The 17632-nt window shown below is 39.6% G+C and overlaps 2 protein-coding genes across 2 annotated transcripts in view; one reads left to right on the top strand and one right to left on the bottom strand.

The window, feature by feature from the left end:
- LOC126371955 (arf-GAP with coiled-coil, ANK repeat and PH domain-containing protein 2) overlaps nt 1-10029 on the top strand; it is a 36861-nt gene extending 26832 nt beyond the window's left edge. Inside the window, exons 11-20 of the mRNA XM_050017422.1 lie at nt 134-222; nt 734-828; nt 1802-1957; nt 2691-2767; nt 3191-3325; nt 3497-3654; nt 3854-3967; nt 4786-4892; nt 5465-5613; nt 6931-10029. Of these exons, the coding sequence (XP_049873379.1) occupies nt 134-222; nt 734-828; nt 1802-1957; nt 2691-2767; nt 3191-3325; nt 3497-3654; nt 3854-3967; nt 4786-4892; nt 5465-5613; nt 6931-6950 (1100 nt within the window). The 3' untranslated portion in view covers nt 6951-10029. The remainder of the gene's footprint in view (nt 1-133; nt 223-733; nt 829-1801; nt 1958-2690; nt 2768-3190; nt 3326-3496; nt 3655-3853; nt 3968-4785; nt 4893-5464; nt 5614-6930) is intronic.
- Nucleotides 10030-10063: 34 nt separating this feature from the next.
- LOC126371958 (uncharacterized) lies at nt 10064-16642 on the bottom strand. The gene is made up of 7 exons (XM_050017427.1): nt 16442-16642; nt 15122-15263; nt 14292-14387; nt 13744-13857; nt 12569-12717; nt 11862-12039; nt 10064-11588 (listed from the first exon to the last, which is right to left on the bottom strand). Exons 1-7 carry the CDS (start codon nt 16526-16528, stop codon nt 11395-11397), a joined length of 960 nt encoding a protein of 319 aa, XP_049873384.1. The 5' UTR covers nt 16529-16642; the 3' UTR covers nt 10064-11394.
- Nucleotides 16643-17632: the final 990 nt, after the last annotated feature.

Here is a 17632-nt window from a genome sequence, read left to right on the forward strand (position 1 = left end):
TGCCGATTCACTTAATATTTACTTAATTTGATAGCACTAAAACTAGTTCTATCTCTTTCCTGCACTTATTGTAAGTGAAGGACGGCACAGTTTAACTGCATATAACAGTAATGAAACACTTTGTTTTTTACAGAATGTTCTGGTATACATCGTTCGCTAGGCGTGCACGTCAGCAAAGTGAGATCTCTTACCCTAGACGACTGGGAGCATGATATTATAAAGGTAATTCTTAGTGGAATCATTCACGCCTAAGTACTTTGTTGCCACATGTATAATAATAATAAAGTTTTGTCTGTGTTTGTTGGTCTCCATTTGTACCTGTAAAATTACCCGTAGAAAATAATCCAATATATTATGATGATAGGATCCAATTCTTTTGTCGATATTAATTCTATTAAGTTAGAAATTACGCAATCTATCTACGACACGAAAGAGTTAAAATTATAATCCATTTTACTTACAAATCTTTACGAATAATACTAACCGTTTTCCTTTTAATGGTAATACTGATAAATGCTAACTTACTCCTAAATCAATTTTAATTTCTGTTTTAAAGTTACGGTCTAAATCTTAAAACGCATGCATTTATCATGAGGATAATAAAATTATAATTAAAACGCATTATTACTAGTAAAATAACATTTAAAGGTTAAAGGACAAAATTAATATTAAATTTGTGTATATTTTTATGAAAATACGATCGAATATCATCTAACCGTGGCGTTCATTATAGGTGATGGCTGAACTGGGCAACAAAATAGTAAACCTAATCTACGAAGCTAACACTGAAGGTACTACCATCACTAGAGCAACTCCTGACTGTGAAACGTAAGTTACATCCTGGTGCCGATTCTGCTAGACACAAACGCAATTTTAATTTAGCTTGTTAGTTCCAAAGTAGCTCTATCTCTTTCTGGCACTTATCGTAAGTAAAGGACAGCACTATTTTTAAAACGATCAAAGTGAAATAAAAAATCATTGGTGTAAGTCCGGAATCGGGGTTCGGACTAGTGTTGCATATCGATAGGATAGTTTAAAAAAAATGGTAGACATATCATATTGCTGTGTAACGATAGTATTGATTTAATGAGCTGTCAATACTATCGATAGTATTGATAATTTTCAAAGTTCTTCTTCTATCGTGTGGGTTGTGAGGTGGATTACCAACCCCATTAACCGTGGTGTTAGAGTTACTATTGAGCCGCCAAAGGCCCCTGACATGGCTCATGTAACGACTAACTGTAATGTAACTTACATCAGTAAGTAGTAACCGGGACCAACGACTTAGCGTGCCTTCCGAAGCACGGATCATGTTACTTTCGGACAATCAGGTGATCATTATCCTGTCTTCTCTACACCTCTGTCTTGTGTGTTCTGTCTGTCTGTCTTGTCTTTTCTCCTTGCACGTCTTTTTTGTTTTGTTGTTTTGTGACTATCCTGTAATTTCCTAACCAAGGAAAAGATCACAAGCAAAGTGATTTATGTACGTCCCCACTGGCATTAGTACCCGGGACCTCCGGGTCGTGAGTCCAACGCTCAAACCACTGGACCACAGGCCGTTACTGTGACGGTGACTAGGCACCTAAATAGAATATAAATAATAATAAATAATGGCATAATGGGTACGTTCGGGCGGGACTCGCTTTCCGGAGGGCTTTTTGGCGCCTGATATGGGTTTTTTTTTATGTATTTGTGTGTTTTGACGTATTTTAGTGTAGATTTTTAATTTCATTATGTTATATATTTTATTAATATTTTAACTATAATAAATATGCATATATCTTTCTATCTTCCATTCCAGGTCAGTCCGGGAAGCGTGGATCCGCGCTAAGTACGTGAATCTGTCATTCGTGAAGAACATAGTGAACCCTAGTGTGGCAAATGATGGTACCGACTGCGCCGCCGTGTCTCCACTGCGGAATGCACGGCGGTGGTCCGTGAGGCGGACGAGGCGTAGGTAAGATACCTAACACAATAATACGAATAAAATAATTTTATTGCCAGTAACAGTTTTCATTTTTCTATGTAGGTAATTATGAATATTACGAATACGGGCAAAAGGAAAAGGCTCAGCTTGTGCTGTTATGGAGTCATGCTATAACACCATCCAGCGCTGGTTTTCAGTCATTTTCTCTTCCTAGGATATTGTGCGGAAGTAATTGTCAATGAGGGCTAGAGGACATTAGATAGAAATATATAGCAGCTTTAGTAACACCTCTAACGTATAATGACGTCTCTGTCACACACCGAACACTCCATACAAAAATCTCGTTCTTACATAGACACTTCACAAATGGTTCTTATTTTTTTGTTCATGTACCGTCTCAGACCCTGCGTGCGAGTGAGACAGACAGTTCTTACTCCTTACGTCTTTCAGACTGAAGTGATACGGCGGAGCCAGATAAGTGCGGGGCAAAGTGTCCCTTCTATACGTAGTATTTTAATCTATTCTATGTCACTGTGACAAACGGACACTAGAGTGTGATCTTACGAGGGTTTCGTTTTTCCTTTTTAAGTATGAAAGTTTATATACATCTAGTTATTCAAGAGCGGAGGTTCCTATCACAAGCAAATCTTTGTTTAAAGGGAGCCTCTCGTGTCTTTGCTAATGTAACAAAAATTAAGATAAAGAAATAAACATTTATTATTTAAGAAAAAAATAAGTTAACATACGAACAACTTGATTTCAGAGTACGCGCGCCAGCCGTTCCGGAAACAATCAATGACGAAAAGAGTGACAAAAGCGACGTAAATAGCAACGCGAGCGGTAAGACTAGTTTATTTTTTCAGTTTATTATTTATTTTCTAATTGTAGAATAAGTGTAATAGAATGTGTCACTAAAGTATGTGAATGTGCCACTGTGTGTGTGTGTGTGTGTGTGTGTGTGTGTGTGTGTGCGTGCGTGCGGGCGTGTGTGTGTATGATTTTAATCGATACTTGACTTGTTAAAATATAACCACTTCACCCGCATTGGGAACTGGAATAACATCAATAATGGAACAACTAAGATTCAGAGTAATTAAATGGTTGGATAGCAGTATTATCTTTGGAAAATGAATATAAATACAGTGCAGGTCCGGTCCAGTCAGGTCCAGGTCACCTGACCTAACTGTACCTACAGTCATATCTAGAACTATTGTACTATAAGCCGAGTATAGTACAATAGTTCCATGATGTTTGTGTTTTCAGTATCCGAAAGCGACAGCAAGTCTCAAGGCAGCCCGGTACTAGTAATCGGCGCGGAGTTAGCTGGCGAACGGCGCGTGGATCTCAGCATACCTTCAGACCACGACTCCACTGAGGGGGAGGACGTTGATGAGAAAGGTATATACTCTATAAATAAATTCATAATATTTCTGTCGCGTGGGTTGTAGTGCGGATACCGGCATCACAGCCGCCCTATGTTTTTGACGCAGCGATAGTACCAACGGCCTATATTCTCTAGTAACTAATGAAACCGTAACATTGTACTAACCAACAAGTTGTAACCCCCAGCGACCGAAGACATCTCGCTGCTGTCCCCGGGCGCGGTGCTGCACCGCGCGGCGCGCGCGCACAACGTGGCCGTGATGCGCGCCGCGCTGGCGGCCGGCGCCGACGTCAACGACACCGCGCCCGCGCGCCGCACGCCGCTGCACTCCGCCGTGCTCAGTGTATGTATCCCCCTTGCTGCTGACACACTGCGTGGCCTACAGAAACCTTACCGTACTCAGTGTGCAAGTAACCTTACAAATACTGTCAGCGGCGTCTGCATGATTACGCTATAGCGTACATATAAAATCGGATTATCAAGATATTCATATTTTGGTGTCCAATAAATTGTATTGCTAATAATAATGTAAAATTTTCCAGGGTTCAGAAATGGCGTGTTCGTTTCTGCTGCTGAATGGAAGTAAACTAAACGCACAAGACGAAGACGGCAAGACGCCGCTACACCTGGCTACGGAGGGAGGCCATACTGGACAGGTATATCCACATTAATTTCACTTTCATACTCCGAAACAAAAACTTTTAATTTTTGTACTATTATCCTAGAAATTACAGATATACCTTTAGAAGCACATCCATTTCGGTCCGTCTTGTCTTTTTTTCCGGCCAAGTAGTTAACGCTATAATATATTTATTTATATAAAATATAGATACACAAAACAGGACACTGTTTTAAGTTTACGCGGTTATTATCATAATTAAAGCACATAATAACGGGTTCTTACCGCGTTTAAATGGGGATATGAGACTCCCGATATTCATAAACTTCGTCTCATACACATCACGTTCATAATAATCTTTCATTCCCACATGTATATGAACGTCTGTTCTCACCTTACTTCTAAACCACCTATCACAATTTAACAAACGAGGCGTCGCTAGAACCGTCTTGATTGTCCGCTTGTGTTACGTTTGATTAAGGTCATCTAAGGCGAATTTACAATAAGCCGCGTGTTGGGGCTAGTTCTTGATGTACAGGGATCCTAGAATAAACTGCTTGAAGATTACTGAATTTAACTGGTTTATTACGTCAGTTGAAGTATTACAAAATGTATGTGGCGTGCGGACGCGATGTAACGTATCGCGCGCAATGGTTAATCGGCGAGTGACTGGAGATGGCGACTCGACGCGGGGGGCGGTGGCGCGGAGCGGCGCGGGGCCAACGCGGGTGTCGCGGGGGACGCGGGCGGTGACCGATGCGGGCGCGGGGGGTTTTCATTGTGTGCGTGAACACCGCGTTAAAAAGTGTCTTATCTGAGAGATGTTTATAATAAATGGACCTTAATATGCTGCAGGTGTGCCTGCTACTGCGGTACCGCGCGGACCAGTCCATAGTAGACAAGGAAGGCAACACGCCCCTCGACATCGCCGTCTCACACGCCAACGCCGATATTGTTACGCTGTAAGTATTTTTAGTTATAATCGTACCTCTAGACCCTAAAGCTTAGACTAAAAAAATAATACCACATATAGAAGTATGGCTGATTGAGGGGAGGCCTGTGCCCAGCAGTGGGACGTATATAGGCTGTTTATGTTATGTAGAGCATATGCACACACTGGACACTTATATTTATATTTTATATTATTTGGAGAACTTAGAGACTAATTATACATTAAATGAATTAAATATGAATGAGACTAATAACACGTTCCCGCCAATAAACGTAAGGGTAGGGGAAAAAATTAAATACAAAAAGCGTATAGAGCATACTCCACCACGATGCTCCACTGCGGGTTGGTAGAGGTGTTTTTACGGCTAATAGCCCTCCGAAGCATGGAATCATCTTACTCTTTCGGACAATCAGGTGATTCAAGCCTGAAAAGTCCTTACCAAACAAAGGGCAGTCTCACAATGTGATTTCGACAATGTCCCCATCGGGAATCAAACCCGGACCTCCAGACCGTGAGCCTAACGCTCTAATCACTAGACCAAGGAGGCTGTTTGACCATATGCTCTAAATTGTTCTATTGCAGATTGCGACTGACGAAGCTGAACGAGGAGATGCGGGAGAGCGAGATGTCCTCCAACGACGATACGTACAACGAGGTGTTCCGCGACTACACGCAGCTGGCGCACTCGCACCCCGAGCGGCTGCTGCGGCACCGGCACAACAACAACGAAGGTATTACACAAGGCTTGGTCTTCTCCTGTAAGCCGTGGGATCAATGACCGACCAACATAATAATAATAAAAACATACATAAGTAACCTATTTACGTCCCACTACTCAAAATTCAAATTCAAAATTCCAAAATATCTTTATTCAGTAGGTAACACAGTTACACTTTGAATCGTATTTTTTTACCTAACGAACGTCTCATCCGCCTAAAACTACTGCAGCTTCTCACAACTTGTATAGCCGGGGAAAAGAAGCTGCAAGAAAAACCTCGGCACAGGGCCCTAGAAAAAAAAAACAGGCCGCCCCTCAATCAACCATAGAGGGTATGGAGTAAACTCCACCACGCTGCTGTAGCACCTCATCAACCCTCAGGGTTATTAAGCCGTCATAGGCCTCTGTCATGGCTCATGTAACGACTGCTTAACTTGCCCTCTAAAGTACGTATCATCTTACTACTGAACAATCGGGAACGAAATAATCACTGATTAGCTTGTCCTAAACATATTACGGATCACACAGTGATTTTTGTGATATGTCCCCACCAGGATTCGAACCCGGGATAGCCGGATCGTGAGCCCACCGCTTAACCACTGATCCCCAGAGGCCGGAAAGGTCGGAGATCGGCAGGAAACAACCGCGAAGGGGAAGGCAGATGAGATAGTTCACCCACTTCTCGCCAGCTATGTAAAATTCCGATGTAACAGGGGGCGAGCCTATTGCCATGCCATTAACCGGGCACGAATCCTGGAAACCATGTGATTATCTATGAACCAAACGTGAATTCAAACACAAAGTCGAAGTTTAGAGCACGAGCCGGTATTCGAACCCCTAATTTATTTTAATTAATCATAAGCTGTCTTCCATCTAACATAACATAACATACACGACTATATCCCAATGGAGTAGTCAGAGCTACCGTATTGTAAGATGAACTAAGTACCCACACCTCACTGAGGGTTCGAATCCCGGTGGGGACAAATCACAAAAATCACTTTGTGATCCCTAGTTTGGTTAGGACATTATAGGCTGATCACCTGACTGTCCATAAACTAAAAAGATCCGTGCTTCGGAAGGCACGTTAAGCCGTTGGTCCCGGTTATTACTTACTGATGTAAGTACGCAGTCGTTATATGAGTCAAGTCAGGGCCCTATGGCGGCTCAGTAATAACCCTGACACCAGGGTTGATGGGGTTGGTAATTCACCTCACAATCCACACGATAGAAGAAAACCGAGCTTTCTATTAGACCAACGTGATAGGCGGTGAGCCGTATCGCCGTCTATAATGTGTACTATCTAACTTTATACTTTTATCTGTCCCAGGTGAACAATCGAGTGAATGACAAAGCGCGCCGCCCACTCGGCGAAGGTGGCTGTGGTAACGACCGCTGAACGACTCCCGCGACTAGTACGTACATTGTGCTCTATTTAATCTATACATTAACTTTGTAGGATTAGACAAGAATCAAGAATAAACGTGCCCACTATTGACCGATCTCAAACAGGGGAGATTAAAAAGGCCACATCACAGCAAATCATGTAAAAATACAATATTCCTATTTAAGAAGAAGATTAGTTCAACATTTCTTCATATACAGACATATATCGCACCAGTTTATTAACACGTTTACTCCTGGGTCTGTTAAACCGCACATGTCACGAATGATTATGCAATATCCGCAGCTATCCAAATCCACATGTATTGTGTTGTTAAGACACAGCAAAACACTTCAACCATTGTAGTACCAGGGTTGATGAGGTTGGTCATCCACCTCACAACCCACACGATAGAAGATTGTAGTATCGATAATTTGAAAACTCATACAGCAATTTTCGTAATAATTCTTTCAAATCTTTCACACACAAACGTTGAACATATTGCGTAGGGTCGAAGTATCTCATAAATAATGTGTACGATTCTTGATTCTTTCTAGAAAATGCTAGCAATTTGGTTCTAATGTACGCGATTTTATTATTTAAGTAACGAATAGTCCGACGAACTGACTTAAAACGGGGAGGTTAAAAGGCAACATCGAAGCAATTCATCTAACAAAGCAATATTGCCATTTGACATTTGTGTGCATTGCGCACTTACTTTTATATGCGCAAATGTAAAATTTTATATTGCTTTTTTAGATGAATTGCTCGAACGTGGCCTTTTTAATCCTCCAGTTCACAAGATTGATATTAAGATGATATTTGTGTAAACGCAGATATTGAGCAGTGTTACGTCACAGACGGCATTATTATATAAGGATATTTTTTGGGCTAACTCTTCAAGACTATTTATCGCTGGCCATAAAATATAAGTTGGGAAACCTAGTACACTTTATAAAGGACAGTTGTACAAAAGGTAACCAAACGTTTCTGCCATGAAGTGGTAGATAGCCAGTAGGGTTGGTCTAAAATGTGTATTATTTTAAATAGTTTTAGTAATTTAATGTCAAAATCAAGACGTGATAAATAGTTAAAGTAAACAGTGTTCTAAAACTTTTAATTAGTGTTGAATCTAAAATCAATGTGAAAATGTTTTGAACTAACATGAAATGTTTTTTTTAAATAACAGATTTTATGAAAAAGTCAAAATTTAAATTGTGATCTCTACGAATTTTATACGAGGCTTTAGACGATTTTGTAACTAATCACATTACACTGCGCTGCCAAACATTAATATAATGGTCTATATTGTATTGGTACAAGTTCCATGAAGTATTTCACATTGTCTCAATTATAATGACTATTACTAATAAAGTATAATAATATTAGGGCCATATTTTATATTTACACGGTGTGATGTTTATTTTTGTATTTTTAGTAAACCAAAGATTTTTATGTCGAGGTTATTGGGACTGGATATAGCCTATGACGCCGGTCTACCAACCAGATATATTTTATTTACAATTATTGGTCAGATATGAATCAGTGCTTCTATTAACATTCCTGTTTTTTATATCTCTTTAATCAGTTTACAAAGTCATTCCAAAACCAGCATTTTTAATTGTTACGAAACATATTTTTGAAATTCTTCAGAATCTCAATATTTGCTTCAGCGAGTAATGTTTTATTTTTAGTATAATACATAATTAATTATAATAATTATTATTGTAAGTACTATTGACTATCGCTTGCCAACTTTTCTACGTATATTTCTCGTTTTTATATGAAATTCAAGTTTACATATTCTCGTCTTGCCGATATAGATTCCCTGTTAAATTCTCAATGAATAAATTTAAACGTTTTATACAATAAACTTGAATTTTGATGAATTTACCTAAATAGATTTAAGAGTTAGATGTGCTGTTAGTTGCTTGTTATTGATAATTAATGTCTATTATTATTATAGCTTGAGTATTTTTAAAAGTTACGCTGCATTTTTGTGAAACTATAAAAAATAAAGTTAACTCGGATTTACGGAGCATTAGACATGACCCCACGTAGAACGATATACCCAACTCTATTTTCTACACATCTCATAGGTACTGAAAAGTCTAAAAAGGAAATTTGAAAAAGTATCACATTAATACATTTTACTTTAATTAGCACTTGTAACTTTTAACTGTACAAAAGTTTATATACTTATACAATTATCGTAGTTATATTGCCTGAGCAAAGGAGATATGACTTCGGGACCGATATTAAAATTGTTGTTATTGTTTATATTGGAGTAATATACAAAGTATAATTACTTTTACGTGCATAATGTTGAAAGTGACAACTTGTCGTGAATACTGTAATCAATCAAAGATTATCAACATGAGCATATTTAAGTAAACAAGTATCGTGTGAGCATTTACAGCAAACATAAAGTTGTAATTCGGCTAGCATAGCGGTGGTATAGCTTTGATTGTTACACTATTTTGACGTAATATGAACTCTTCCTTTACAAATTGACCTACTTGAATCTCAAAAATGTCAACTATAGTAACATTACTAGCTCTTATATATACAGGGATATTTCAGAGCTAAGACAGAGGAAGTAATATGTAGTTTCAGGTAATATAAGAATAGCACGATATCCACATAGTGCCATGAAAGCACTTACAATAAGTATCTTTACATAATATCGACAGCCCTTTCGGCACAGCAACTCGCGTCGTCGTCAACAGCAAAACGTCGCGTGGCTATTGGTCGAAACCCTCGATGTATTTCGCACTTGCTGTGCAGAACCGGCTGATATTGTTATATTTATTTACATTGGTGTCTATTTACTATGCCTTTATAGATCAAATTATACACAACGAATATTGTACGTAGCAGAGATAATCAAGGTTCAACGTTAGCCTACATTTAGATTGACACACTTGAATTTGAAATACAGTTATACACTTTTTATAAAACCCCTCGGATATAATTATAATACTCCCGTTATACTGTTGATGTAATGCATTATAGTTGTATTTGAATAAAGTATTGGAACGAAAACTTATATTTTCCTTTTACAAATGAAACTCCGAAATAATGCTCAAAAATTTATTTTTAAAAAGAAACCCACACCCGTAGAAATAAATTGGAAGAAATAATTTTTCATTGGTAAAACTGCTGGTGAATTAATTGTATTATTGATTTGCCAAAGTTAAAACGCAGTTGATGTTGAATTATTGATAAATTGATTATAAATGAATCATCAGTATTTACAATAAATTCATGAATTTAGAATTGGAATAGAATTGTATTGTGAAACGTTGACGACATGGAAATTCATAATAAACAATATTTTTTTTATCTGATAAGGATAACAAGTTATACATTTTTAAAACCCAATGAAAAATTTATTAAGAAATTAGACTAGAGTTACGTCCTAATTTGCGTCTAAAGTATTGAGTATTTCAAATAAAGTATAGCCAGCATATTTATATTTGAACTACTAGTTGTTTTATGACACTCCGCCATTGAATGTTCGCCTTTCTATCTGAAATAGTAAGGTGAACGCCGGCCTTGCAAATTAGAATCTAACTTCAAGTATTAGAAAAACAGAAAAAACATGTTCAACATGGTAAAGTACTAAAGTACAATCATAATCCAGTATTCGAATATATTGGTCGTTTTGGTATTACACCTACATTGAGAAGCCGAACAAAATTTCGCTCGGATTTTTGACATAGTTTAACAATTATGTTAAAAAAATATTTTTTGACGATCTCGGTACATACTTGTGTGTTATAATATTCTCGGAAAAACTAATCTGTTAAAGAATATGTCAAATTTAGTAAGCGGAAATTTGTTCTACCATCTCTGCACAGTTGTCAGACTGTGTCTTAGTTAATACATCATACATTTGTATAATAAAATGGTTAAATTAACTACACAAAGTTTTACGATAGATAAGTCTTTCAAGCTCAACGAAAGTGTATTAATCCTACTATCTGTAACCTACAGCAAAAGTAATGTACTATATGAACACCCTATCTATATTCGAAAGGAGATATACACGGCTCCTGTAAATAATGGATCAAACGTTAGTGGAACTAATAACTTCAAAAGTAGTATTGTAACACCTAATTATCTAAATCATTGAGTATATTTTAAAAAATCCTTAGATTTTATTTAGTTCAACTAATTTTTAAATGCTGTAACATTGATCTTTCTTGCTAGTAACATATAAAGAGAAATCCTTACACCTTAAAATAATCCTGTAGCCTTACATAGCACCCACATATCGCATGCGACGTGATAAATGAACCATCTCTATTGGCTACGTGATAAATAAGCCAATACTATTGGCTCAAATATCTCTTTGCGTGCGATTTGAAGGCGTGGACTTAAGCTAATGAGATATAAGGTGAAACGTTAGTTCATTCCAAAGCTAGACCATAGCGAGGAATGTGAGAGGGCAGCAGAGGCGGGGGAGGGGGACGGCGCGGGCGGCGAGGGCGTAGCACCGGAGGCGGGCCCGCGCAGCCCGGGGGGTGCGCCCCCCGCGCCCAGCAGCAGTGACGGCGGCTGCGCGCGCCGCCGCGACGACAGCCCCGAGCGCTCCGATGCTAAGGACAAACAAGTACTTATCTTACCCGCTCAAAGTACTTATCTACCTATGATTAGATATTAGCAGTTAGTTGTTAGTGGCTCCGTGGCTTTATTGTTATACTATAAGTGGGCCCAGTGGTCTAATCGACATGTTTTGCCTGTTACCACCCTAGGACAGGGCTGCGTAGCCTGGCGCCGCCTAAAATGCCATTCTGGAAAAACCTCCGCGCTAAACTGTTGTGCTGTGGGCATGTTGGCATATTGGGAGTAGTGACGTCACGACTGCTTACCAGCGTCGTTGTTCTCGGAGCAGTACTTGATTGTGTGCGCGCGGTCGCCGGTGGCGCCGCAGCGAGGGCAGCGGAACGCTCGTAGCACGGGGCACAGCACGCGGCCACGCCAGTCCTTCAGCGCGTGAGACGAGTAGCACTCCTCGTTCTCGCCGTTGTTCTTGCAGAACGCACATTCCTGGGAACGTTGAGTAGATTCAATACCATATTCTTATTTTTCTCTAGACTATCATGTCCCATTGCCGAGCAAAGGCATCCAAATCGTCTTTCCATCTTCCTACTGGCTGGGATATATAATACCAAAATATTAAGTAAAATAATCCATTTTTCGGAGGGCACGTTAAGCCGGTCCTGTTTACTTAATTACGCGTTTACGTAAATAGGTAATCGTTACATAAGCCATGTCAGAACCCTTTGGCGGCTCAATAATATCCCTGAAACCAGGGATTAGAAGGTTGGTGAACAGCCTCACAAGCTCACAACCCACACGGTAGAAGAAAACCGACATAATAAAACAAGTACGTGTCGCGACATGGCTCATGTAACTAAGTTAGCAACCGGGATCAACGGCTTAGCGTGCCTTCCGAAGCAAGGATCATCTTACTTTCGGACAAACGGGTGGTCAGCGTGTAATATCCTAACCAAACTAGGGATTACGAAATGATTTTCGTTATTACGTTGGTGGTACCGTGCTACTAGACACTCACATTGGGCAACGCGCGGCGCATGCGCTTGTCCCCGCGCACCTTGGCCACCTCCTGCAGGAACTCGTACAGCAGGCTGGGCCGGATGCAGCGTAGCACCGACAGCTGCTCGCGGGTCAGCATTGACACGTAGTTGTTGGCTGACGATAGACCTGCGCAGAAAAAAAAAAAAGTACCCCACAAAGTCGCCGACGGCGACGGCGGAGGGAGGAGCCAGACGCCTTCCGGAGCACCTGGCAGAATAATGCCCAAGACAAAGATGACACTGAACCGGCGTGCGTGTATGAAACGATTAATAAATGTGGAGAAGGCAATAGAAGTTTGCCAATGTCGAAGCAAATGGAATTCCATAGTCTCTGCTTACCACGGTAGGAAATAGGCGTGAGTATATATGTATGTATGTACAAAGATGGTAGGAAAAAGAAAGGAGAGGGCTTTGCCCAGAAGTGGGACATAAATAGGCTATACAATAAGAAAGCAAGATTTTTAAAAACTAAGGTTGCCTGCCAGAATTGTTGTTTAGCAATAAATTTATTGATATTTCCACTACTTTAGATTGTAAAACCCTACACATGAAACAGAAAACCCCGTAGTAATCCGCACCAGTAACGCGTAACACTCTTATTGTCAATCACCATCTCAAATCTTCCAACTAGGGGCACGCTATGATGGCTGTTTCTATGTGTCAAGTTTCGTATTAATTAATAACTATGTTAAAGAGGAAAATAGTTATACTTTACTATGTCAAAACGGTCATCATAGCGTGCCGCTATTTTGGGTCCTTTATCAAGTTTATCATAACATGAAAGTTCTTATTTCATAATTAAAGCTTCTGTTGGCGACAAGTTTCATACAAAAGACATCAACGAGAGTATGTACACCAAATCATACTTAAATTTTTTTGATGTAAGTACTATCAAAAAGGAAAAGTTCAGTCACTGTGCCCAGCGAATTGTTTGTAAACAGTGGTGTAATTATGAACCATTTGTTATCATAATTATAATACTTATTTGTGTTTTTGTAGATGGTTTATTACAGAAACGACAAGTAACCAGGAGGTCTTCAGTGCAACCAGTAAATTTATTATTTTTGAAGTTTATCGTACACCAAAAATTCAAAAACAAAATGTGATCCAGTCCTTGTCGTTCACTATTTCTATTGCTTATAATTATTCTTACTTTTAACAAGAAAATCGAAGGTGTCGATCATTTCCCCGCTCCTCGCCGCGGACACCCCGCTGCCTTCCGTCCACATGTTTGCTTGAGAAGCCACCGAATCGGGCCTACTGCCTCCTATAGAAGTAAACACCATGTATAAAGTGCATTACTTATATTATAATCACGCCCGTATCCCTATTGGAGTGGGCAGTCACAAATCGTTGATGAGACCCGCAGCCAATCTTCATATTCGCAAAATCTATATTAAATCAAATCAGTCTTTTGGCGAAGTAATTCTACCTAAAATATAAACTTGTAGAAGATATATTTTATAATGATGTTACGTGATTTCGCAAGGTATTTATGCTGAGGAAAAGATTACCTATAAGTAGGTATACTGCGAAGCCTATAGATAGTTATATATATTACCTAGTATGTGTGTTAAAATTTTATTGCGAGACGATTCTCTAAAAACAACTGCACAGACTTAATATTAATTCAGCTATTTTTTTGCAGTTACACTTATTCGAATATCATAACACTTCTGTAAAAGGGATTAAACTGCTTACCCATGTAATAATTATGCGTGCTGCTCTCATCATCAAACAGCAAGTCTGACCCGCTCATGCGATAGTTCATCATGTCGATATCGTTCGCCGTTGGAGCTGCAAATATCAACATATGGTCATGAATTATGAGCCACAAGATTCGACAGACCGGTCTATTTACGAAACTTTACCCGTCTTCTTCTATTGAGTGGATTGTGAGGTGGAGTACCAACCTCATCAACCGTGGTGACTACTTGTTTACATCAGTAAGTAGTAACCGGGACCAACGGCTAACGTGCCTTCCGAAGCACGGATCATCTTACTTTCGGACAATCAGGTGATCGGCCTGTAATGTCCTAACTAAACTAGGGACCACAAAGTAATTTTTGTTTGTGATATGTCCCCACTGGAAATCGAACCACTGGACTACGGAGGTTTTCCCTGTGACCCAGGTCTATGTGTGTCTCCACCAAACAGCTTTAGAGCAGCGTGGTAGAAGTGGAATATCCCCTCCAATCGAAAAAGCAACTGTTTGCTCAGAAATAGAACGAGAGTTCGTCAACTAGCTAGGGAGTTTGTTTTTACCCTTAAGTCGGCTATATATGCATAAATACAGGGGTAATTGACAACGTAACAAATACAGAGGGAAATGATTCAGACCAAGATTCTAAATTAATACCTACTTATCAAGTTAAAAGTTTATCAAAACAAAACTCATTTAAAGGTTAGTGCTTTTTTTTATTATTTTTGCAGCGGAAAACCTTAATATTGACTCAGAATCGTGAGCTGAATCATCCCCCTCTGTATTCGTTACGGTGTTAGACCCTGTATATGATGACAGTAACACTCACCAGTGTCCCCCGTGCGGGGCTCCTGCTGAGCCAGCAACGTGAGCAGCTCGTTGCCACCACGGCCCTGGAACTGCGCCGCCAGGGGGGAGAACATACTCTCTGGGGGATTCATGTTCCTGCCCTCGGTAGGCGCGAATGTCTCCTGCGAAACATGAAAGCTTTTTACCTTATTCAATATTTAATCACGTATCGACCCATTAGTATGTTTTATTTATTAAAAACATCTTTTTCGGTATCGTAATCGGATAGACTTTAGCAGTAGGTAGGGCGGAAGTTCGACTTGCTCTAAGTAGGTAGGTACTAAATGGCCCCGATTCCTGCAGACACCGCCTAATTTTATTTAAAGTTATATCCGTCATTTTCATATCCGTCGAAAAGGAAAGGGACGGATGATTCACAGCTCTTAATTTTAGGAAGAATGAGTGAATGAATAACCCGGGAGAATCAAAAGGTACGTCGCTGGTATGCAATCCGTTTGACGTGCTGTCTACTTAACTGTGTCGGGTTATTGACGGATGTAAAATTTTTAGACGGTTGGTCTAAACCAACCAAGCATAAAAATTATGCTTGTCGATTACCCGTCCCTTTCCTTTTCGGCGGATAAGAAAATGACAGATATAACTTAAAATAAAATTAGATGGTATTTACAGGAATTAGCACCAATGTATAGTTTGAGTAAAACCTGATCCTGATCATCCTCTGTCAACCCTGGAAGTGACATGGCGTAAAGAAACCGCAAACAAACAAGTTTTGTTGGATGTGACACGTTTTATGTGCCTATAAAACCCAACATGTATTATGTAAGTACATATTTATTGTAAAAAATATTACAGTACATTATTATTCATTATCTAACAAAGTTGAACCCGAAAAGTCTCTGCTTACCCCGGTGGGAAATAGGCGTGAGTTTATGTATGTATATATGTTGAACCCGAAAAGGCTTGACATTAAACCATTTACCTAAACCCACAATAATAGTTCTCTGCATTTGGAAACACTACATGCTAGTCGATCAATTTCAATCTAATCTAAAGTAAGTACCTAGAACAATTAATAAGTAGGCAGGCAAAATATCACTAGCACCTTGAAATCAAATCCCTATGAATACCTATACGATCATAAGGCCCAAAGTCCTTTTAAAATCCCAATGTTTAACTATTGTGTACGAAAATCTGGACCGCAGGAAGGTACCTATAACAGGTAACAGATCCTAGCACGGCTGCATACTGGCATCTTGTACTTGAATGTCATTGAAGACGACCTTGACACAAATTCAATCTTCTAGTAGGTAATCCAAAAATAATCAAGACAACAACTCACCGTTGTGGTCGTAGCTTTCGTATCACTCGCAGTCGTAAATATAGGTTTCTGATCTTCCATAGCAAAATTATATGAAATAGAATCCATTACACGCTATTCTTACTTCAAAAAACAAAGGAGCTTCTTGACTGTAGGACGCTTGAGCTTAGAAAGAACGTTCGAGACTCCCGAACAGAATATATACCAACAAATTACTCATACATTCGTACAAATATCGCTGTTTATAACCAGTTGTGTGACTAGTGGCGGCCGGCGACGTGAGGGGGTATCTGACTACCCTCGAAAATAAAAGTCAACTCGAATGTTTTCATACTAACCTGCATAAATAATATTATATCAAAGCAAACGAAGATAGAATTTCGATAAGTTTTCTATTTTCCCATAGTAATGATGATGATATCCTCCCAGACATACCCGTCGACGGCGACACCCTTACCTAGTGTTAGCCTGGGCTCTTGCATGGGCGCGAGCGTGACTAGCAATATCCCATTTCCCAGAGTAATAATTATATAGATTGAGACCTCATTTCTACACTGGCGCCCTTAGTCTTGAAATGGGGAGAGCAGAGGAAGAAAAAACACGAAGACAACTTGCATTCATTGTTTAATTAGAAAGTTCTCCAGTCCATCGCTAACGACTACTATATTAAACAAAACATAGGCAGGTACCTAATATCAGCCTTAGGACGTAGTAGGAGGACTAATACCTATACCTATGCTATAAAATTTACAAATACCAATAGTAATACTTGTAAGTATACTTGTATACTTACCTATTGGTATTTGTAAATTGTAATCAGACTTACAAGAAGTAAATAGTAAGTAGTAGTAGTAAGTTATAGTTTTAAAGTATTGAAGGCGATTACTCCACCGACAAGAGCGCAGCTCTTAAATCATCATCAGCCCATTAACGTCCCCATTGCTGGGGCACGGGCCTTCCCTATGGATGGATAGGGAGATCGGGCCTTAAACCACCACGCGGGCCCAGTGCGGATTGGTGGTTATTAACAACTACTAATGCAGCCGGGACCAACGGCTTAACGTGCCTTCCGAAGCACGGAGGAGCACGAGATGAACTTATTTTTTTTGTGGTCACCCATCCTATGACCGGCCTTTGCGAAAGTTGCTTAACTTCAACAATCGCAGACCGAGCGCGTTTACCGCTGCGCCACCGAGCTCCTCTTAAATAAAG

Source organism: Pectinophora gossypiella, chromosome 13 (genome assembly GCF_024362695.1).
Source record: "Pectinophora gossypiella chromosome 13, ilPecGoss1.1, whole genome shotgun sequence".
NCBI lineage: Eukaryota > Metazoa > Arthropoda > Insecta > Lepidoptera > Gelechiidae > Pectinophora > Pectinophora gossypiella.